This window comes from Squalius cephalus (assembly GCF_949319135.1).
Source record: "Squalius cephalus genome assembly, chromosome: 17".
Lineage (NCBI taxonomy): Eukaryota > Metazoa > Chordata > Actinopteri > Cypriniformes > Leuciscidae > Squalius > Squalius cephalus.
Window position 1 is genome coordinate 26,072,356 of NC_137138.1, and position 25,227 is coordinate 26,097,582.

The 25,227-nt window shown below is 39.2% G+C and overlaps 2 protein-coding genes across 2 annotated transcripts in view; both read right to left on the reverse strand.

Annotated features, from left to right (window-relative positions):
* Nucleotides 1-20,419, reverse strand: LOC307144448 (uncharacterized protein). The gene is made up of 2 exons (XM_079846832.1): nt 19,181-20,419; nt 1-6,007 (listed from the first exon to the last, which is right to left on the reverse strand). Exon 2 carries the CDS (start codon nt 3,154-3,156, stop codon nt 1,489-1,491), a length of 1,668 nt encoding a protein of 555 aa, XP_079702958.1. The 5' UTR covers nt 3,157-6,007; nt 19,181-20,419; the 3' UTR covers nt 1-1,488.
* The window catches only part of LOC307144454 (uncharacterized protein), a 12,565-nt gene continuing 5,793 nt past the window's right edge, over nt 18,456-25,227 (reverse strand). Inside the window, exons 2-3 of the mRNA XM_079846845.1 lie at nt 21,902-22,015; nt 18,456-21,705 (exon numbers count right to left, since the gene is read on the reverse strand). Of these exons, the coding sequence (XP_079702971.1) occupies nt 20,633-21,705; nt 21,902-21,953 (1,125 nt within the window). The 5' untranslated portion in view covers nt 21,954-22,015 and the 3' untranslated portion in view covers nt 18,456-20,632. The remainder of the gene's footprint in view (nt 21,706-21,901; nt 22,016-25,227) is intronic.

Sequence of the window (25,227 nt, forward strand, 5' to 3'; positions counted from 1 at the left end):
GGTAACGTAGGGGGGAGAGGATACCCATTACTTTTCTCCTGTTTATGGATTAGTTAGGGAGTGAGGGAAGTTATATGTTTTGTTTTGCTTTTTGTTTTGTATAGGTAAGTTAATGTTATCCCCTTTGTAGTTAGAGGTATTGTTTTGTTTTCTTTTGACTTGGGCCCTCCTCCCGAGGTAATACTTTTGTTTGAATTTATTTTGTAATATGTTTCTCTACTTTATATCTTTCTTTTTATAACGCCTGCTGACGTTAAATAAAAGGCAGACACGCCATGAGAGAATTAACTTGTTGGTTCATTCATTCCTTCTTCTGTGACTCTGGGACTGGAGAGCTGGAGATTCTCAAAGTCTCTCCACTTTTTCTTTGTTCGTCGTTCCCTATTTACCCCTAGATTAAGGGGAAGACGTAACAACAGCATGCTGCATACAGGCTCCATTACTTAAAATGACAGGATAAGAGTTCATGGTGAAACTTTGCATCCTCTTGAATGCTTGAGTCTAGAAGATTTTATTTTGGAGTTGTGATCTTTTGGAGGTGGCGGATAGTGTTGTGTTCTGTGAATGTTCAGAAGTGTTCTTGTTGGCCAATGCAGTGCAGTCTAAATGTTGGATGTCTTTGCTCATCCTCTGGCACACTGGAACACCTGCAATCACACAAAAGAGAAACAGGAAACGTATCTTGCCAAGGAAAATATTGTAAACACATAGTTCATAACTGCCTGAAAACTGTCCCTATTTAATATTGGCAGGACACTACTGTGTTTATCAGTGGCTGTATGTTTATGTCTTCGTCCTCAGGCGACAAGCTAGAGCCTAAAAACTCTAGTCCCGCCATATCTGATGTTCCAACCCTGTCCCAGTCGTCATATTGGATTTTGAGGGTTTTTGAAACTCTGATAAACACTACTGCCGTCTATCCCTCGTCTCTAGGCAGATGTTTCAAATCCCAATGGCTCACGTCGGTCCACTCATCTTTTCTCTGCACCTTAACTGCTTCATCAGTTACCATGAGATCATGAAGGCTTTCCCTCCTGGATTCTAATGGTGAAAATTGATTCTTGGCATTGTGTCCTACCAGGCTGAGTCTTTCATCAGTTTGGGCAAGGCTGTCAGATGTTAGGTTTTCGTTGGACATGGGCCGGCCTGTGACATGTTCAAAAGGGCATAGTCCAATTTCCTTGTGGTCATCCTTACTGCATTGCTTGTCATTATGCAGTTTTGTTTCAGCTTCCGTTACTGATTGCATTTGTTTTCTGGATGCTTCATTTTGAATCAGTTTACATGGCAAAACTTGCTGAAGTTGTCTTAATGCCGCTGTATGTGCACCTCTCTCCTTTACGGCTTGTATAACAGCACCTTCTACTAGGATATCATCTTTGGCTTCAGTTATTGAGACTTCTGTATATGCTTTTACCTTTGGGGTGGTGTCTTCATTTGTCATTTTTGCATACACATGGATTCCATCAGTTGTCTGATGAGATGTCACTAGTTGGTGCTGCAGAGAGAGGCTCTTAAGTTTCCCTGCGGCTCAACAGCATTTAGCAGAATCTGTTTTTGTTTGGCTGTCAACTGCTGAAACCTCCTCAACAGGTTGTCCTTGTCATCACTTTGATGTTTTAAACTCAGCTTGCAATCACGAACCCAATGTCCTTCTTCGTTGCAATACCTGCATCTTCCTTGAGTTTGTGACTGTCTATTATCTTCATTTTCTTTATGCTCATTCCACGTTGTCCTGTTGTTGTATGACATTGTCTTCGATTGCAATGCTCTGAGTTTGACTTCATGTGTTCTTTCAATCTTTGCTGACCACTCAACAATCTGATTAAAAGATGTCCCAACCCTGTCCCAGTCGTCATATTGGATTTTGAGGGTTTTTGAAACTTCGGGTTTCAGTCCATTTACAAAAGCAGTTTTCAGAGGCATGCTAGTGTTCTTGTCAAGATCCTCGCTGTCATTTAAACCAGCATGTTCCAACCAAATTTGTGTGAAGCGTTCTTCAAACTCTGCAACACTTTCTCCAGTCTTCTGCATGCATGAGGTAATTCTAGCCCAATTAACCTCTGCTGGTTTCAGTTCAAACAAGAATGTTCGTAGAGCTTCCCATCCAGCCTCAATGTTTTCTTGAGACTCGCCTACCCTGTTTTCAACACTTTCAGTTAGCCTCTTTTTGTCATTGTCCCTTAAGTTCACATTAACAATCATAACACCATCTACTGGATGTAAATTGTAGATTTTCTGTAAGCGTTGAAGAAATTGCCAAGCTTTCCTTGGTTGCTTGTACACGTCTGGCAATTCTTTTGACCATTTGTCAACTTGCTCTGGAGAAGCTGGTTGGTATGTTCTATGTGGAACATATTTCTTAATTGTTCTTTTTACGATGCGGGTTCGTCTTTCGCCTTCCTCCTCATACTCCTCCTCTTTGTCAACTTCAATTTCAGTCCTTCTGTTCTTGACAATCACAGGAGCGAGTCTAACCTTTTTGTTTTTCTTGGTGACATGAGCATATGTCTCAGATTCAACATCACTGTCATCAGGGCTCCAAGTCGAGCTGCTGTCACTTTCCTCTAGCAGATAACGATGTTGTTGATCCTCAATCTTCTTGAGGTCTTTAAATGGGTAGAGTGACTCTTTCTGTATCTTGCTGCTAGATTTCATGGGATTTTTTTGTCCAGAACCATCTTTTGATTCCAGTTGTGTGGATAGCAACTTTAACAGCTTGTCATTATCATTTAAGAGTCTTTCTTTGTCCTTCTTCTCATTCTGCAATTGTTCAGCCAGTGCTCGAACCTTTGCTTTCTCTGCATTGTACTCACGCTGTGATTTGTCAATCTCACACTTCTGTCGATGCTGTAGAATTTGTTTTACCAAAATCACAGACAAGCCATCTCTGTTGGTGTTTGTCCTTAAGCGCTGCATCTTTCCATAAGCCCTTTTAATGTCCGGCAAGGCCCATAGTCCACTCTCTGAGTGCTTGATGCCGTACTTCTGGCATATGTCATCATGGCACTTCCTTAGTCCCAGCCTTTTGCCCAAATATGCGTTCAGATTGTCCATCATCTGATCAATGGTAACATTTGGAGGTTCTGTTCCATATCTTTCTGTTGTTGGCCTCAGAGCAGGGCTGTTACCATTTTTTAGTGCAGACTCAGCCATGGCAAGTACAGGAGAAGTGCCCTCAGAGGTGTGGAAACAAAACAAAAGGTGTTAGAGCCGTTAAAGGTGCTTATTCGGATTTAAATTCTCAGCAGTCTGAGAACTGACCCTTTCAGTTACATAGACAAATCATAAATTTACTAACTCAGCTTAGTTTTCAATCCTACATTCAAAACAAAACATTCACTTTCAGACTAAGTTTCCTTGTTTCATTTCTGAAATACTCCCGACTGATAAGACTTGTTCAGTTCTTTCTGAGTCCTAACTCAGAAGGCTGAATTAACTTGGTTCAAATTTGTCCCTTAGACAATATACTTTCAATCTTTCTGCGTCTTTCATCAGAAGGCAGATACACTTCTAGTTCCTAACACAATTAGAATGTTTAATTCAAAACTAAAATATTGGTTACTGAATTAGCACCCAGTCAAGAATTACCAATTCTTGCAGCAACATCAGTCCCAAAACATTTTAATCTTATATTGGCTACTGAATTAGCACCCAGTCAAGAATTCCCAATCCAATTCTTGCAGCAACATCAGTCCCAACTTTTTCTACAGTTTCTACAATCTCTGGACGAACAGACTAAATTGTTTCTTTAACAATTCCTACAGACACCAAAGAGAAAGGACCAAGCCTCTGCTTCTACAATCTTTTGATGAACGGACTAAATTGTTTCTTTAACAATTCCTACAGACTCCAGAGAAAGGACCAAACTTATACTTTATTTCAATAGCTCCTACAATCCCATGAGAACGGACCAAACCTCTTTCTTAAATGATTCTTAGAGACTCAAGAGAACAGGGCCAAGCTATAAAACTTATTTCTATAGCTCCTACAGTTTCAGGAGAATTAACTAAATCATTTAAAAGGTTCCTACAGACTCATGAAAAAGGCCCAAGCCTAAAGTTTCTGCAATCTCTGGACGAACGGACTAAATTGTTTCTTTAACAATTCCTACAGACTCCAGAGAAAGGACCAAACTTATACTTTATTTCAATAGCTCCTACAATCCCATGAGAATGGACCAAACCTCTTTCTTAAATGATTCTTAGAGACTCAAGAGAACAGGGCCAAGCTATACAACTTATTTCTATAGCTCCTACAGTTTCAAGAGAATTAACTAAATCATTTAAAAGGTTCCTACAGACTCATGAAAAAGGACCAAGCCTAAAATTCTCAACAATACACAGTATGTGTGACTACACTACAAATCTTTACTGGTCTACTATTATTCTTTTCAGAAGATGTTCTTTTAGACAGCTGATAAGTTTCACTCACCAAATTAGGATATTTGAGTTGCAGCTGGTGAGTTCTTGGTTTATTCCTTGTTGCAGTTGGTGAGTTCTCTTCTTGTCAGTGTCTCCTGGCTGGCTCTCGCCAAATTGTTAGATTTTGGTGTATTTGGCCGAGCAGTCGTTTGGGTGGCTCGCCAATGTATTAGATTTCTCCAATACATAAAATAAGTAAGCTTGACCAGAGTTCTTGTGGGGAGAAGAATTTATTGAAGGTTTGTAGTGTAGCAGTCCTTCAGCAGCGATGTTAGCATGTCGCCCTTCAACAATCTTAACCCAAAGTTCTGTGTCTAAGACAGAACTTTATACATGTAGACAAAAGGGCTACAAACAAAGGAAAACTGTTAGGACCTCCCACAGGAGATCGATCTAACTTGCTAATCCACTCTGAGCAATGCTGATTCTTTTTATTCATTCACACCAATCAGTTTCTATGGGTCATACATCTGAATGGGCCATTCATCTGTATGGGCCATTTGACACACACCTTTGCAGACACAGACAGAGTGGATTACATCTGATACACAGTCACAATGTAAATGAATCTGATGACTGAAAATACTAAATCTATCACCACAAAGATCTAAGACATTTTCTAAAATAACTGAAAATGTGTTCGTCTGAAAAATTATTGACATATGTATCTCGAACGGCTTGAGGGTGAGTAAATCATGGGTTAAATATCATTTTTGGCCGAACTATCCCTTTAACTATTCCTGAGCAATGACAGAGAAACCTTTGAGCAAATCATATTCCTACTTTTGAACATTTGCAATATTAAGTCTCTCTGTTTTGAAGAAATGAGAATGTGTCGGTTGTTATTTTTGTTGTGCCTTTGGTAAAGTTTTATTGTGTTTATTTCATGGATATAGATGTTTTTAATGCATCTAGCCAGTCGGTTTCCCCCACTTTTGTTTAAAGATTTTTCTGTTCTTATCTGTGTGCATGGCTTTCTCTGCCAGAGCAGTCCTCTTCTTGTGCACTATGTGCCCTGCAAGTGAAAATAGTCTCTCACATGGTACAGTTGAAGCAGGAGTTGGTAGATGTTTCCGTGCAATGGTCGCCAACTTGTCATAACTTCTGCTGTGTGCAGACCACCACTGTAGAGGGCATTGTTCAAGGCTATGCTAGGCTCTGCTCTGTATCTAGCAAGATAGCTGGATTCCAGTGATGTTTCATCATTTGACTCTGTATCAGAGCCCATCAAGAGGAGACCAATTTTCTTCTTTTTTTGCTCTGATCCCGCATCTGAGGGATGTGGAGCCAGTTCCTCCTCTTTTAGCATCTTGTCTAATGTTTCCCAAACTTCAGCTCTTTCTGCTTTAGGAATGCATTTCAGGTTTTTGAATCTGGGATCAAGAGCTGTTGCGATTTTGAGCCAGGCAATGTTTGTGTTTTCTTTGCGCTTTGTCAAATCCTCTTTGAATGCATCCTTAAAGCACACAACATAAGCAGGGTCGTCTTCTGTGACAGTCATTTTCAGGGCCAAGTGGCAAAGTGCAGGTAACACAACAGAAGAGGAAACATATTTTTCACCCCGAAGAAGTTCCAAGACAAATCTGAATAATAAACACACATCCAATTAATAGATTGCATTTGCTAACAATGACCTATCATTAGGTCTTCTTAGTTCATTTTAATGTCAGCCTTTACTAATGTTTTTTTTAATGTTACTAGTATTAGTTATTTTTTCAAGCTATAAACAAAGATTAATAAACACTAAACAGTAGTTTGCTAGTATTTGATTACTGTAGTTACTTAGTTTAACTACAGTAATCATTACCCACAATAATATTAATGAATATAACCTTATTGCTGCATGTTTCCAAGCAGCACAGCAGTAATGATTTTATGAACTTCTTCACTTATAAGATTGATAATACCAGGGACAAAATTATAACTATGCAACCGTCTACTACAGTATCGCATCAGGCAGTGCATTGTAGTCTCCCTGAGGAAAAATTTGATTCATTCGTTGCTATAGGAGAGGAAGAATTTACTAAACTCGTTAAATCATCTAAATCGACAACATGTATGTTAGACCCTATACCGACTAAGCTACTGAAAGAGATGCTTCCAGAGGTCATAGATCCTCTTCTTAATATCATTAATTCGTCTTTGTCTCTAGGATATGTACCAAAAAACTTTAAGCTGGCTATGATTAAACCGCTTGTTAAAAAAACGCAACTTGATCCTACAGAATTAGTCAATTACAGGCCGATCTCGAATCTACCTTTTCTGTCAAAGATACTAGAAAAGGCAGTATCTTAACAACTGTGTTCCTTTTTAGAAAGAAATTATATCTGCGAGGATTTTCAGTCAGGATTTAGACCGTACCATAGTACTGAGACTGCTCTCGTTAGAGTCACAAATGATTTGCTCTTATCATCCTATCGTGGTTGTATCTCTCTATTAGTGTTACTCGATCTTAGTGCTGCGTTTGACACCATTGACCACAACATTCTTTTAAATAGACTAGAAAACTATGTTGGCATTAGTGGAATTGCACTAGCATGGTTTAAATCATACTTATCTGACCGTTATCAATTTGTAGCAGTAAATGAAGAGATGTCTCATCGATCACAAGTTCAGTATGGCGTACCACAAGGCTCAGTACTAGGACCGTTGCTGTTCACTCTGTACATGCTGCCATTAGGAGATATCATTAGGAAACATGGAATTAGCTTCCACTGTTATGCTGACGATACTCAGCTCTATATTTCTTCAAAACCTAACGAAATTTACCAATTCACTAAATTAACAGAATGCATAGCTGATATAAAAAATTGGATGACTCGTAATTTCCTACTTCTAAATTCTGAAAAAACAGAGATTCTAATTATTGGACAAAAAACTTCCTCACGTAATAACCTAGAATACTGTCTAACACTTGATGGCTGCTCTGTTAAATCTTCGTCGTCGGTTAGGAACCTGGGTGTGCTCTTTGATACCAATCTTTCATTTGAAAGTCACGTGTCTAGTATCTGTAAAACCGCATTTTCCATCTTAAAAATATATCTAAATTACGTCATATGCTCTCATTGACAAATGCGGAACAATTAGTTCATGCTTTCATGACATCAAGGCTAGATTATTGTCATGCTCTACTGGGTGGTTGCCCTGCACGCTTAATAAACAAACTACAGCTGGTTCAAAACGCAGCAGCTCGAGTTCTTACCAGAACCAGGAAGTATGACCATATTAGCCCAGTTCTGTCAAAGCTGCACTGGCTCCCTATTAAACATCGCATCAATTTTAAAATATTGCTGATGACTTACAAAGCACTAAATGGTTTAGCTCCACAGTACTTGAGCGAGCTCTTAACGCATTATAGTCCTTCACGTCTATTGCGATCTCAAAATTCCGGCCAGTTGATAATACCTAGAATATCAAAATTGACTGCTGGCGGTAGATCCTTTTCCTATTTAGCACCAAAACTTTGGAACAATCTTCCTAACATTGTCCGGGAAGCAGACACACTCTGTCAGTTCAAAGCCAGATTAAAGACACATCTCTTTGACCTAGCATTCACATAATACATTATAGACTTCTATAATTCAATATTAGGCTGCATAGATTAGGTCAGCTGGAACCGGGAACACTTCCCATAAATCCTGATGTACTTGTTACATCATGAGAAGAATGGCATCTACGCTAATTTTAGTGTCTTTGTTTATCCCGAGGTCTTCCCGCAGCCTGCCAGATCCAGGCCGTATCCAGATCTGACGAAGGCCCTTCGCCTGGACCCGATGACAACGCAGTGCTGAAGTGCCAACTAGTCTCTCCCTATGGAGGATCCCTTTACCACTCTACAGATAAAGCGTCGTCGGGAAAACTCAATTTGCGTATCTACCCCGAATTGATAAAATAAAATAAAATAAAATTCTGAATCAAAACTATAAGGAAACACCAGTAATTTGTTTAGGCTTGGTTTGTAGGGAATAACAAACCTGCACACATATATTCAAACGCACATAACTATAGAACCAATTCTTAATGCGCATGTGAACGCCATCAGCGTTTCTTACAGGATGGCGTTTAAAGTTTGTGTAAAGAGAATGGTGTCTTCTTGGCGGCCCCTAATTTAATAACAAATGATCGTTGCGACGGAAGCGAATCAATCAAAACTAACTTTAGCTGTAAAATAACTTTATTAAAGAACCGCTATAAAGCCAAAACATTCTCTGTTACCTTAAATTATACGTTTATTTCTGTAAAGCTGCTTTGAAACAATCTACATTGTTAAAAGCGCTATATAAATGAAGATGACTTGACTTGACTTATTGTAAAGTAGGGCTGCACAATTAATCAAATTTTAATCACGATCACGATTTTGGCTTCCCACGATCAAATTCGCGTGATCGAGCATCATTCCGTTCATAGAATGCTCCGTATCAAAGTTTTTTTTTTGCAAAGCCAATCTAGCGCTCCGTAAACCACTGTCTGATCACATGCCTCCATGAGCCAATCAGAGATGTTCCCTGCACCGCGCAGCTTAATTTCTAGATGTAGACAGTCACAGAGGACAGAGTAATGTGAGGAAAATTTCACAACAGATAGCAGTCGGTCATGAGGCTATAAACTATCTTAAAGGGGCTATATGCTTTTTTCTGAAATTTAAACTCGCGACTGACACCTGTGGCCAAAAAAACGGAACTGCTCTTCCTTTCTGCTCGCTCTCGTACGTGCACACTTCACAACTCATCCTCTGCAAAGAAGTCAACATTATGTTTACAGAGGTAAGAACAGTCAAATACATATATTGTTTGAGAAACTAAGTTTGTTTGCTGACTAGCGGTGGTGGCAGAGTGATCTGAAACGTTTAACATGAACGCGCTTGACGTCACATCCGCAGACAGCGCGCGAAAAATCCGACCCGACAGAAAATAGGAAAAATAGGATACAGACTTATAGGTGCACCCACTGTGAGCTGACAAGGTGTCAGTATGCTCATCAGGAGATGTTTGAGTCATACATGGTCAAATAAAAAGGCAATTGTTACGTTTATTTTGGGGAAACAGTTGCATATAGCCCCTTTAACAAAGAAAACAAAAAAAATGTCTAATGTAGCAGAAGGCGAGGCCGAGGGGCTTGTCCCGAGAATCGGATCGTCATCCGTCATCCATTGTGTGGAAGCATTTTGGGTTTAAGGCAAGTGACACAAAACAAGAACAGGTCATATGCAAAGAGTGCCGTAAAGTTGAGTTGGCACCACAAAGTAACACAACAAACCTCTTTAAACACTTAAAAAACACCATAAAGTTCAATTTGATGAATGTATAAGGGCCAAGAAATGCGTTGCAAAGACTAATCATCCCACAACATCAACTCAGGCATCCTTCGAAGCGAGCCTCTTTAGCGCATCACCATACCCATCCACCTCCGAAAGACACTGTGAAATAACGAATGCAGTCGCATTTCATTTGGCCAAAGACATGTGCCCAATAAACACGGTGACAAACGAAGGCTTCAAATTATTGATCAACACTCTGGATAAATGATATGTGATCCCCTCGCGCAATTATTTTTCCAAGGTGGCACTACCCGCGTTGTACAGAAAACGCAGAGGGGAAATAGAAAGTGATCTTGACAATGTAAAGTACTTTGCAACTACAACAGATCTGTGGTCAAGCAGGACAATGGATCAGTACATGAGTTTGACAGTTCATTGTATCAATGAGGATTTTGCAATGCAGAGTCGATGCTTGCAAACGTCTTTTTTTCCCACAAGATCACACGGGAGAGTCAATTGCCCAGGGCCTGAGGGAGGTGATGGCCTCTTGGAGCTTGCAGGAGAGGCTTGTCTGCATTACAACAGAGCTAATGTGGTGAAGGCAGCTTCTCTAAATAATTGGACTAGGCTCCAGTGCTTTGGCCACATACTCCATCTAGCAATAGGTGAGTAAAAGTTATATTAAAAATGAATTAAAAGAATTGTATATTAAAGGGATACTTCAGGATTTAGCATTAAGCTTTGTATTAGTAGAAAACCTTTAGTATTTTCGAATTACCGTGCTTTCCACCCTCATATCCCCCTGAGAGGAGAGATTTATGTATTTTTTGTCTGGAAAAAATCCTCCGATGACGCAAAAATCGTCATTTTGCGTCATCGGAGGATTTTCTGGCCAGAGGCTAAAGACTACAGCCAGTAGTAGGGGCTGTTCCGCATTTGTTCAACCCGCCCATAGAGGGTGGGATCTCACTCACATAATGTACACACAGTCAGCCGTCTTTCTTTGGAAGCTAAGCTTGCAGGCTCTTGTTCTGTGAAGTAAGCTGAGTAGTAGGAGAAAGCTGAGTAGTAGGGGTTACCATCCTCCTTTTCCCGGACTTGTCCGGCGGGCGAGATCGTTCAAAATGTCCGGGATTCAGCTTTTGCTTTCTGCGGTCACCATTCATTGTTTACATGCACACCTCTTGTTTCAATCTAACTGAATTCATTCCGATTGGTGAATCTGAATGTAGTGTTTACATGAACGCTAAACAAGTGATCGGTTGATTTTTTTTTACATTGCTACGTTTTAATATTACGTTTTAAACATACGTTTTAACATTGCTAAGAAAATTCCCGCACCTCTGTGAGAGATACGAGACCGGCGCGTCTCAGTAATGACGCCACCGGCCTCGCGCCGTTCTCCCGCGGCCGTCAGCCTCGTCCTGCTACATTTATACAGAAATACATTTTCTGGCTTTTCTCAGTCTAGAAAGCTCCAAATTAAAAAATTTCTTCACATTTCTTCTACATAAATGACCAATTTTAAATACACATTCATCTTTCCAGAGGTGAAGTATCCCTTTAATTAAATATATATATATAAAATTCATTGAACTATTATGCTATTTGTGATAATTAATTGTAGTTGATCAGTACGTATTGTGCTAATGTGTGTGAATATGTTACTGATAATAACAATAGTAGCCTAATATAACAACTGTTATTTCTGATAGTGTTGAGAAACCAGAACCAAACAGTTTTACTCATGTTGTCTGTTGAATAATATTGTTTGTTTATCAAATCTGTGGTTTAATTTTACATATGATTTGTTCATGTTTTTTCTTAGAGTATGCAATGAGAGATCCTCGGATTGACCGAGCAGTGGGTATCTGCAAAAAGCTTGTAAGCAGTTTCTCTTACAGCTGGCGACGTAAAAAGCAGCTAACAAAGGCACAAAGAGAACTGAAGCTTCCAGAGCATACAATGAAGACCGAGTGTCCCACAAGGTGGGGATCAAGGCGGGCAATGATTGCACGAGTCCTGGAGCAGCAGAGGGCAATTTCTCAGGTCTTGTCCGATGACAGAAAAGCCTGACACCTCATCCCCACCTGGCAGGACAAAAAGTCCCTCGAGGTCCATCAACAAATCCCTCAGCTGCTTTCCATTGAGAAGTATGTCAGCGTTTCCTTTGTGAAGCCAGTCCTCCACCTTTTCAGACCCTCCATCTTGAAAGTGAAAGATGATGAGACAGACCTAACCTGCACCATCAAGACAAAAATCCAGAGCTATCTGGATGAAAAATACAATGACCCTCTGACACAAGAACTGCTTGATATGGCTTCTGCGCTTGATCCACGGTTCAAGCTGAGCTACGTCAGTGAGGACAATGTTGCACCAATTCATGCCAGACTGACTTGTGAAATGGTGAGGACTACACCTGCAGCCATGGCTGTAAGTAATTATATTGATGTTAGATACACAGAATGTATGATAAATTAATGATTTTAAGTGGATTCAAATGATATGAAATCCAGTGGTGTAATGTACTCTCTGGAAATGAGTGTTGAATAGGTTTAAATTATTAGGGCTATTCATTATTCATATCTTATTTACTACACTCTTCAAGGAGATGGGTCCAACTAATCCCCATGGTGAGACTGCTGAGAATGCACCCACAACAAAAAAGAAAAAGACCTTGGGGAGTTTCTTCAAACCTGCTCAGGGAGCCACACAAAGACAGTCCTCTCCAAGAACAAAAAGCTATATCTTCTGAGCTACAGTCGTACCTACAAAAGACCCGCTTGACTGGTGGAGGGAACATCAGAGACTCTTCCCAAGTCTCTCAAAACTGGCGAAGTACTACTCATGCCTCCCAGCTAGAAGTTCTCCCTCTGAGAGGGTGTTCAGCACAGGGGGGAATGTGGTGACCTGCCTTCGCTCATCCCTCAAGCCAGAAAATGTTGACAGGCTAGTGTTTCTTTCCAAAAACCTGTAAACTAGGCTTTTCTGCATAGTTCTGCCTTGAAATGTTTACATTTATGCACTTGGCAGACGCTTTTATCCAAAGCGACTTACATTACATTTCACGATAGACATTTTACATTCTTATCAGTTCTTGCTTTCCCTGGGAATCAAACCCATGACCTTGGCGTTGCAAGCACAAACGCTCTACTGTTTGAGCTACAGGAAAACTAATGTAACCAAATGTTCTCATTTGGTTACATTCTGTTATGGAATATTTGTTTTTTATTGATGTATATTTCATGTATATTGATGTATATTTACATTTGTATATTTTACAATGCAAGTTTATACAGGTGAAACTCGGAAAATTAGAATATCGTGCAAAAGTTCATTTATTTCAGTAATTAAACTTAAAATGTGAAACTAATATATTATATAGACTCATTCATAGTGCGAACTACGGGGGAGCTAGGGGGAGCTCGGCTCCCCTTAATAAGACATGGGCTCCCCTGAAAACGAGATATGTGAAATTTTGGGGGGTCTCAAAAAATATTGACAAAGTATATATTTTGACATGCAATTTCAGTTGTGTAATGTGATCATGATGGATTATTATGTGTAAAATAGCAAAAATATTATTAATTCATGCATGACGGCGATTAAAACCTAATTTACTTCAATAAAGATTACTATACATGCTATTCTTGTCATGAGCATCAATGTGTGGGGGCGCTGCAGTGAAAATTCCACATATGTTAGTACGTCATAGATTTGTAGAAAAAAATAAACGTTGGAGGCCATTTATCTGCGCGCGAAGTCCTTAATTCATTCTGCAGTTATACCATCATAGCCATGGCAAAAAGAAAACAAGGCAGTTTAATTAATTTTGGTTTTATTAAGAAATTGTGTAGTGATGACGTTAATAGCAGCACGACCGTTTCACCTGCTGCGAGCACTGTTAGACCTCCCGCCGCGCCCGCGGTGACAACGCAAGAAGCTGAAGAAATAAAGTCCTCTCTGGCCTAAGATGGTAACAGCTCGTCAGAGGCCGGTCACGATCCTAACCCCTCTTACTCCGAGTCCTCTCTCCCGTTAAACTGGAACAGCCAGCAGTGGAGAGACTGGAAGAGCCGATATACATGGCTGTTTGTTAAGGATGGAAGATTGGGGTGCATCGCTTAACTGCGCATAACTCAACTGCGCATCGCTCAACTGCGCATAAATCAGATCACTCCTGCGCTGAGATTGTAGGTCATATTGCACAGCAAATGCGGAAGAAGTTTGTTTCAAATATTCGAGAGCTCAATTCAAAAATTAGCATCACCATTGACGAAAGCACAGTACATGGGCGTGCCTATCTCATCGTATACGTGAGATGTGATGTGAGTGGCAAAGGAGATATAGAAAATGTTTTTTTAGACATTTTAGATCTTAAGCAGGGCACAAATGCGGAGTCCATTTACAACAGCTTAAAACAGTGCCTTCATACAGCGGGATTAGATGAGTTTTTAGGGGAAAACCTCATCAGCATCGCCACAGACGGGGCTTCAGTTCTCACTGGCAAATCCACTGGAGTCATTGCAAGGCTTAAGCGTGACCTTCCAAACATCCAGTCCATACATTGCTTGGCCCATCGCCTTGAATTGGCTGTCCATGATTCTTTGAAAGTGGTTGCTGGATGTAATCATTTCGAGTTTTTCATTGCCAAGCTGTATTCTCTGTACCACCAGTCTGCAAAGAATGTGAGATTGCTTGAGGAAGCTGCTGCCGATCTAAATATGCAGATTTTGAGAATTGGACAGATATTCAACATCAGATGGGTGGCGAGTAGTTTCAATACTGTAAAGGCGGTCTGGAATAACTACCCTGCTTTAGCGCGCCACTTCAAAATTGCAAGTGAGGATGCATCTCGCAACGACACAGAGAGGAAGAAATTCCTGGCGCTATACAAACACCTCACAAACTCAGGGTTTTTACTTGATTTGGCTTGCATGAAAGACATTCTCCGTGAGCTGCAGGGCCTGTGACTGAAATGTCAGCAAAGAGATATCACTCTAGTTGATGCCAGTTGCCACATTCTGCAGTGTATTGATATACTGAAAGCAATGAAAGCGAGTGGAGGGAAATCCACACAGAAGGCCGAACAGCGCACGTCTCTGGGGCTGTTTAAAGATGTTCAACTAGTTGAGGGCACAGGCAAGATTAATTGAAATCAGCTTTATCAATCTGTGATCGACAATCTCACAAGGCGAATGCCAGAATCAGACATCCTACAAATGCTAAAACCCCTGGACAAGCGCTTTTGGCCACATGATCGGAATGCTTTGATCCTGTATGGAGAAAACGAAGTACGTGCACTTGCTAAAATGCTTGGTGAACCAGCCAGAGAGGTGGTCGAGGAGTTTCGCGGCTGGAAATTACAGGACACAGCACCAGGCAGAAAGCTGGAAAAGATTTGTACAGCGAGTAGAACATACCTTCCTACTTCAGCTGAGTGTGAGAGAGGTCTTTCTGCCGTCAATGATACTGACAGCAAGACCCGCAATAGGTTGCGTGAAAACAGCCTCTCATCGCTTCTTTTTCTGGACATTAATGGACCCCCATTGCAGAGTTTCGACCCAAAGCCCTTTATCATATCTTGGATTAAGGCAGGTCATCGCCCATCCACTTCTTGGATTTCTGGACGAACAGCAAAGGAAGCTGACTTCAGGCCTCTGTGGTCGATTTTGTGTTAAGGTAAGGCTTGTTATTCCCAATTATGCAGCTGGTTTGTTATGGGTCTGCGTGTGACTCTGGATGTCTTAGGCGTAATTGAACGGAGGAATTATGGTATTATTCTATAGCTTGACGAGTAATTTAAAGGACAATTCTGGAACAAAATGAACTAGGGGTTAATATGGTTACCGAGTTGATCGTTCTCTGTGATGTGTTTTCATGATAATAAATAATTTGACACAAAATATTGTTTCAAAAAGGAGTTTATTGATTTAAAAACGATTGTATTGCTTCCGCTAAAGAATATAGTCCGTTCTGCGTCCATAGCAACGCTCTGTTTTTCATGGCAACGGTGTGTTATACTTCGCAGCGGTCTGTTATCAAGAAATAACAGACTGCATTCTACATTGGAATTCAACCAAGCCATGTAATAAAGTATAATAGTGCATATACACTTGTAGCTGTTATGTATCTTTGTAAGTCATTGTAAGTCCTTTTTTGAGGCACTCGTGTCGATAAATTATAATAGTGCATACACTTGTAGCTGTTGTAAGTAGTGGTCGACCGATATATCGCCGAGGCCGATATATCGGCCGATATTTGGAATTTTTTAGATATCGGCATCGGCCGATAAATCTTTCCGTTTGGCCGATATATTTCAAAACAGTTTGTGACTGTGCATTAGCGCTTTTTTCCACTGACGCGAACAGAGCGAGCGTGAATGAACTGAATACACTCGCTCTGCTCCGCCCAGCACCGTAAAACAAGCCACTCAGAAGTGAAGCAGACATCTGACAGACACAGTAAATGACCATTCGCGTTCGCTTTCTAACCTGACGCTACATTGTGTTACACACAAAAACACTCCGGCGTGCAGCAGAGTCTATTCAAACAGTACCGTGATATGTCAGATCCGCAGCCCAGCGGTAGCTCCAGTGGGGGTCACAGATGTGATATAAACGAATTCAAACACAACTGAAAACATTTTACCTCACAAACAGTCAAAAATCCTGTGACTGGCTGTTCCTCAGATACGCGCGTTGTTCTCGGGTTACATTTAAACTAGACGCTGTTTTCCCATGGACTCGCGTGCACGGAAAAGCTGGGTCGCGTTCATTACAGATCAGTTGGTCGCGTGAGGTGGATGAGAAGAGAACACGATGTAATAATATTACATTTAAAAATAAATCCTTGAAAATGTTATTCACTATCTACTGTATTTATTTATCCATGATTGGCGTAATATCGTGTGTAGTATACATTTTCATATGTTCATGTATGTCATGCAAATACATGTGACGGCTTGCAACTTTTTAAAGAAACACACAAGCAAAACTAAACACATAAATCATTATTATTTAAATATACTTGAAGTAAAACAACCTTAAAAAAAGGTTGAACTATTTAAACTATTTTAAAGTAAATAGTGTAAATAAACTATGTGAGATTTATATTTAACTATGTTGTACATAAAATGTATGTAATCTCACATACTATTTTGTCATTATGAATATTCTTTAGATTGGTTCATTAATGATAAATGTTATTTGTTGTAACCTGCAGTAAGCAGCAGTAATTATTTATGTGACTGAAAAAATGACTGCTGCTTACTGCAGGTTACAAATAAATAGTTTTAGTTGCACTAAAACTTTATTTATTGAAGTGTTACCTTACCTTTTTGTTTACATTTTAATTTCTTAGTAAATATCTTTTATTGCAAAAAGAATTTTGCATAAATAGTATGTACAATAAATGTTCATTTAGTTTCACCAATATTCATGTCTCTCATTTACTGTATTCACATGTATTGTATCGGCCTCATATCGGCCAATCGGCCAGATTGCTTTCTCAATATCGGCATCGGCATCGGCCATTAAAAATCCCATATCGGTCGACCACTAGTTGTAAGTCCTTCTTTGAGGCATGCGCAAGCAAGCATGTAATTCCGCTAAAGAATATAGTCCGTTCTGCGTCCATAGCAACGCTCTGTTTTTCATGGCAACGGTGTGTTATACTTCGCAGCGGTCTGTTATCAAGAAATAACAGACTGCATTCTACATTGGAATTCAACCAAGCCATGTAATAAAGTATAATAGTGCATATACACTTGTAGCTGTTATGTATCTTTGTAAGTCATTGTAAGTCCTTTTTTGAGGCACTCGTGTCGATAAATTATAATAGTGCATACACTTGTAGCTGTTGTAAGTCCTTCTTTGAGGCATGCGCAAGCAAGCATGTAATCCCCCCCCCCCACACAAAAAAAAGGGCTCTCCCAAAGGACACGGTATAGTTCGAACACTGGAATCATTACATGCAAAGTGAGATATTTCAAGCCTTTATTTGTTATAATTTTGATGATTATGGCTTGCAGCTTATTATAGCTTGCAGCTTGTCTGCTGAAGGAAGCATGCAGTGCTCTAAAATGTCCTGATAGATGGCTGTGTTGACTCTGGACTTAATAAAGCACAGTGGACCAACACCAGCAGATGACATGGCTCCCCAAACCAACACAAACTGTGGAAACTTCACACTGGACTTCAAGCATCTTGGATTGTGTGCCTCTCCATTCTTCCTCCAGACTCTGGGACCTTGGTTTCCAAATGAGAATGAAAATTTGCTCTCATCAGAAAAGAGGACTTTGGTCCACTGTGCTTTATTAAGTCCAGAGTCAACACAGCCATCTACTGTACCAGGACATTTTAGAGCACTGCATGCTTCCTTCAGCAGACAAGCTTTATGGAGATGCTGACTTCATTTTCCAGCAGGACTTCGCACCTGCCCCACACTGCCAAAAGAACCAAAACCTGGTTCAATGACCATGGGATTACTGTGCTTGATTGGCCAGCAAACTCGCCTGACCTTAACCCCATAGAGAATCTATGGGGCATTGCCAAGAGAAAGATGAGAGCCATGAGACAGAACAATGCAGAAGAGCTGAAGGCCACTATTGAAGCATCCTGGTCTTCCATAACACCTCAGCAGTGCCACAGGCTGATAGCATCCATGCCACTCTGCATTGAGGCAGTAATTCATGCAAGAGGGCCCCAAACCAAGTACTGAGTACATATGCATGATTGACATTTCTGTATTTAAAATCCTTTTTTTTTAATTGGTTTCATGTAATATTCTAATTTTCTGAGATTTTGAATTTTCATAAGCTGTAAGCCATAATAATCAAAATTATAACAAATAAAGGCTTGAAATATCTCACTTTGCATAAAATGAGCCTATATATTAGTTTCACCTTTTAAGTTGAATTACTGAAATAAATTAACTTTTGCACGATATTCGAATTTTTCGAGTTTCACCTGTATTTTGCTTCCTAAAATATATTTACACAATATAAAATGGAAAATAGTGCCCTGTTGAAGTTTTGCTACATTTTCTTTATTGTTTTCTTTATTTTTATTTTATTCTTTAAGTATATGCACTGAATTTTGGTGAATAAGAGGATCTATTTTTTTATTTTTTTGATGCACATATTTGTACACTAGCAGGAATCTAGCACAATATGGATGTGAAAGCAGTTATAATTAGCCTATGTGACAATAAAATTTGTTTTGGTTAAAATCAACAAATAATCGTGATCATTAATCGTGATCTCAATATTGATCAGAATAATCATGATTATCATTTTGGCCATAATCATGCAGCCCTTTTGTAAAGTGTTATTCGCTCTCCTGCTATAGGCTACTTATTTGGTTTCTCTCATACACTTTGACATGAGCTATTTTAAATATACAGGTTTTGATAGCAGTCAAAAGGTTATGGGTTTATTATGATAAAAATCAATAAATACTGGCTAAAAATAACATATCAAATAAAGTGAAGTACCAACCTGCATGGTTCCAGTAGTTTCTCCAACCTGGCAAGCTTATCAAACTCTGCAGATGTTAGAAGGGATAGCTTGTGGTTTTTATGAGCCAATGTAACTTGCCATCAGGGGGTCTTTGTTGAGTAGTATCCGGCTGACCATCTCGAGGGTGGAATGCCACCTTGTGAGAACATCTTGCACTAGAGACTCTTTGCCCAGGCCATGAGCAATTTGCAGAGCTTTCAGGTCTATCATATTAGACAGGCTATGTTTGAAATGTCTGACTAATTTATGACATTTCACTAAAACGCCATCAAAGCTGCCTTCACGAAGAGCCATGATGATTGCCCTCTGTATAATTTGTGCTATACAAGGCATATGCTCGAAAGAAAGCAATCTAGGAGCAGGGATCATGTTTCTTGTGCTGTCTGTACCAACAGTAGTGATTTTGCTCTGTCTCCCACTCCTTCGCTACTTGTATAAACTGTTTGGCGCAGGCCTCAGCAAAATGCCTCTCTTTGCTTTTAAGCACAGTTAATGCAAATGAATGCATGTGCTAGTCTTTATTGATGAGATGCGCGGTTGTACCCCAGTAATTATGTTGGCTTACCTATGTCCAGTGGTCCCACTCCCCAGTCAAAGCAACACACTTTGTTTATGATAGCAGCTCTACTTTGCATTTCTTTTCGTTAATGTACAGTTCGTGAATCCTGGGCATGATTGTTGATCTTGACGGTAGCTCGAACAATAGGTCAGAAGTGGCAATCCTGATCACTTCTTTCAGGCCCTGGTCAGCAACGATGTTAACTGGACAATGAGCTTCGATGGTAGGCCAGTTCTTCGTCACAGTGTATGCACACAACTTTGCGTTTATCCAGAGGGCATCCAATTTTCTTTTAAAAGAGAAATTTCCGCCTATCAGAGTTACTGGTGCTTGCGCCATTATAGATGCTAAGAGTGATTAAACTCCCGACCCCCAATATCATCAACTGCGTGACGCAAATTACGTTAATGATGCACCTTTGTGTGTTTCAGTTATTTTTTTGCGTTTAAATTAGTTTAACGCGATAAGGATTTTTTATTAATCGCATATATTAATGCGTTAACATTGGCAGCCCTAATATTCACATTGTGCAGAGTGATTTCAATCCAAAAAAAGTCTTCAATATCTTAATGCATCACATCCAAATAGCTAAAACAAGTTGTTTGAAATATGGATTATGATTTAATAGACTATTGTTGCCACTTGTACACAAATGCCTCGTATGCTTAATTAATGAAAATAACTGAGCTCCACAAAGAAACAAAACACACCCCTTCCAAAATTATTTTATGGCAACACACTAGTTTTCTAAACTATTATTTTGACCTTCCCCAAAGGTTCCCCTTGTCAAACAATCAAACTTAACTACTAATTTTAGCAAATTATCCAGCTTTTGATGAATCTGAATGTCAAATTATTTACTTGTAAGTGTATTATTTGTAAGTCATGGATCTGATAATAAATATTTGCTCATTAGACAACTTCAGGCAATGCTTTTTCATATGAGTCTGCATATTAGATAAATTGGTGAAACTCTTCCCACATGAAGAGCACTGGTATGGCTTCTCTCCAGTATGAACTCTCTCATGATCTTTCAGGTTTCCTGACTGAGCGAAACTCTTTCCACAGTGTGAGCACTCATACGGTTTCTCTCCAGTATGAACTCTCTCATGAATTTTCAAGGATTCTGACCGACTGAAACTCTTTCCACAGTGTGAGCACTTGTACGATTTCTCTCCAGTATGAATTCTCTGGTGTTGTTTTATTGCGCCTGATGTAGTGAAGCTTTTCCCACAGTCAGAGCAAACATGAGGTCTCACACCAGTATGAATACGCTCATGTTCTTTTAAATTGTGCAGTCGTGTAAAACATTTTCCACAAAAAGAACAAAAATTAGGCTTTACACCAGTATGAATTTTAAGGTGTGTTTTTAAGCTTGATGCCAAAACAAATGTTTTATCACACTGATTACAGCTGAATGATCTCACTCCAGAGTGAGAGCGCAGATGATTGTTGAGAAAGCTTTTGGATGTGAAACTCTTTCCACACTGAGTGCATGTGAACGGTTTTTCTCCAGAGTGAATTCTCATGTGCTCATTAAGGTTTCCTTTGCGACTGAAACTCTTTCCACACTGAGTGCATGTGACCAGATTTTCTCCAGAATGAATTCTCATGTGCTCATTAAGGTTTCCTTTGCGACTGAAACTCTTTCCACACTGAGTGCATGTGAACAGATTTTCTCCAGTGTGAATTCTCATGTGTCTCTTAAGGTCTGATTTATGCATGCAGAACATTCCACACTCTGAGCAGGTGAAAGATCCTTTGACTCCAGATTTTCCATCTTGTTTTTGTGTGACATTCTCTTCAGTCTTTAAAACGACAGCATTTCCATCCTCATTTTTGAAATGAGGTTCTTGAAACAGATAATATTTGTCTCCATTTTGATATTTCAGTTTTCCATCTTCATTTATGAAATGATGGTGTTTGTCTTCATTCACGTCCATGTCTAAAATCAACATATTAAATTAAATTAAAAAAGGACAAATGAGAAACACAAAGAAATAAAGTTCATTCTTATTTAGCACAAACCCATTTTACTACTGAGTCTACTAGTATCTAGAATTAGATGTATTGTATGTATGTATGTATTTCATCTTAATGTTCCTCATCAGTCATTAAAGAGAATGAAGGAAAACACCAACCTGTTTGTTCCTCTGTATCTTCATCTTTTATTCTGCAGGGTTCTTCCTCCATCGTTACAATAATATGTCAGTAGTTTCTCCGGGAGTAATTTCTCCTGCTTGCTTCTTCTTCTCCTGTGGGAAGATGGAAATATTCCCCAGCATTTAAACTTTCATGAACGACTGTGGGAGTGGCTTCACTGACTGAAGGTGTGAACTATGGTCGCTGTTGCTCATTTAGCAGATGCTCATCACACGTACAATCGCCCTCAATCATTCAGGTGCAAATAGTTTTGCTCATATAGGCTAGTCATTTAGAAACCATTTAACCCTCTGGGGTCTGGGGTGTTTTTGGGGCCCTTGGGATGTTTTGACATGCCCTGACATTTGTGCTTTTTTCAGTTATTTATAAACATGATAATGGCAAAGGTGTAAATTCACTCTATATAGCACAAACAGGGCTACCATAATATGTAAGCATTGTGTATGTAGATGTTTGTATTTTTAAGAGAATAATGTTTATGCGTGGTTATTGAAAAAAAAAAAGAAAGTTGCTGAAATAAGACCACAAAACTCATAATAAATATGTGTCAATAAGACTTTTGACTAATGAATGTTGTTGCTACTAGTTCTGGCTTCAAAATTATGTGAACATAGTCTTGCTTTATCGTTCACATAAAACAATACATTGATTTAAATTGGGTAAGACAGGTTTTGCTTGGAAAGCCAATATGCAAGGGGGGCGTGAACGAGGAGTGGTTTACACCTTAGAATACAATGCAATATTTCAAGTGTACTCTTTCTTTGTAAAAAAAATGATTATAGGCCTACATTTTATTATGTATTCATTAGTTTGAATATAGCCAACATTGGAACAGCTAACATCTTAGTTGATGACTTTATTTTTGACAAAAATAGTATTATATATATATATATATATATATATATATATATATATACACACATACATACATACGTACATATGTACATATATATACATATATATATATATATATTAGGGCTGTCAGTTAAACGTGTTATTAACGGCGTTAACGCAAACCCATTTTAACGGCGTCAATTTTTTTATCGCGCGATTAACGCCTAGCAAACTTTTTTTTTTTTTTTTTTTTTTTTTGACATGCTTTTGCAACAACTAGTAACGTTAGTACAACACCACCGGATCTAGCTAGACCGGAAACAAAACAACAGGCACGCCGCACACACTTGTTTGGACTTGCGAGCCGGCCAAAGAGTGGACGAGAAGCCGCGTCTATGGACAACTTGTATCGCACATCGGACGCGTACTTTCTCAGTTTATGGCCAGCAATAAAAGGTGTGTGTACACTCATAGAGAATAATGTGTTCGAATTTTAAATACGAGGCGCTGCGCTTCGCTTCTCGTCCAGTGTGCGACCCCCTTTAACATTATGTTTTGAGTGGATGAATGATGAGCGCGAGACGCCGAAATGGATGCCAATAAGATTATGAATGGAAAGTTTAATTTTAAAAAAGTGGCCAAAATGTTTCAGTTGACAAGACCAAAGTGATCTGTGTGTTTTGTCATTGTGAACTGAGCTATCATTGCAGCACGTCCAGTCTGAAATAGCCTACTACTTGATGGCCAAGCACACTGATTCGCTGATGCGAATTCTCCACCCCCTCGTCAATATTAGGACCTCGTCAGTATTTCTTTCACCTTTTTATTGATGGACAGTGTTACATTGTGTGAGAGATTATTTGCTCCAAGTGAGAATGTTAGTGTGAAATTGAACACTATAGTATGCCAATGTTGATTTCAAAAAGAAACATTTGCTCAAAGCAAGCCGATCCACTTTTCCATGTTGATAAGAGCATTAAAATGAGAAAAAATAATGGGACAAAAAGAAATCAAGAGACATTTAGAATAGATAAAAATGTGCGATTAATTGCGATTAATCGCGAGTTAACTATGACATTAATGCGATTAATCGCGATTAAATATTTAATTTAAATACTTCCTGACGGCCGCCGCGTCAGGAAGTATCGCGTGATATCAGGTCTCGCGATGTAAACAATTGCTTTACGGCCAAAAGAAATCTGCTAAAATGCTGTCATTATTGCGCTCCCTCACGCTGTTCGAACCCGAATGAAGAAGACGTTTTAAAGAATGTAACATCTGCTTTGATGTCGTTGATCTACTAGCCTCTGGTGTCTGAGAATCGCCAACGAGTTTTTACAACAGTGTTGTCAAATATCTATTCCGAAGCTGTGGGGGGAGCTCTAGAGAGAAACCTGCGAGCAAAAAGCGAGAATACAGCGAAGAAATCCCGAAACTACTGAGCCCTGCTTTAAAAGAAGAGAATTCAAGCTTCATGCCTGTGTGTCTGTATGTCTGTTTGACTGAGTATTCGCTGAGTTATTGTTCATTTTCGGACGCGTTTCAGAATGGACTACACTGACAGAGAGAAGGCAGAACTCGCTTCGTCTTTATTTTTCTTTATTTGGCAAAAAGCACAACACTTTGTTTTTATTGTGAGTATACACAAAAGTAATACACATTTAACAGAATCGATTGATGTATGAAACTTGTTTGTAAAATCAAAGTCAAAAGAGTATTTCGGGTCTCAATTCAACTGATAAGGAAAAAAGCGAGCAGATCACGCTGGCGTGATTGCTGACCTCAGAGGGTTAACTAATCTAGCTAATTTTTATGTGGCTCTTACATTCAGAGGTCGAATTGAAAAAATATTTCAGGGGAGGGGAGGGGAGGGGGTGCAATTTTTGTAGGATTAAAAAGTAGAATAAAATCTAGATTTGTTAAGTCTAGTATTCATTAAATAATTTGTATGTAGTATTATATTCCAAATCTTCATTACTCATCTAGCTGGATCTGTCTTCTGCTTTTGACAGTTAAAGCTCCAATATGTAGGAATTTTGTAATAAAATTTCCTAAAATAACTTGCACAGTGTGATATATTTCCTCCAGTTGTGTACTTACAATATTTCAAAAGTCTCCAAAGATTTTTTATTTCAGAGAAATTCCGATTTTAAATAACTGGCCGTCCCGGAAAAGAAACGTCGCCTCTCAGTGACGCAATGTCCTTGTTTTCCATTTGTTTTTGTTTTTTTTACAACAACTTTATTGAGTTTTTTTTTTCTTATCACAATAAACAATAACGACGTCTGACAAAGAAGAAAAATAAATCAAATAAAAAATATGACCCACCACACCGGAATATCGCATGGTCAAATGCGGAAGTGGTGGTTATAGCGTTATAGCTATGGTTATAGCCATAGACTGTATGGTTATAGCTGTTATGGATCACGATTACTCTTTGGCGAGTATTGAAGTGCCAACAAAACGAAAG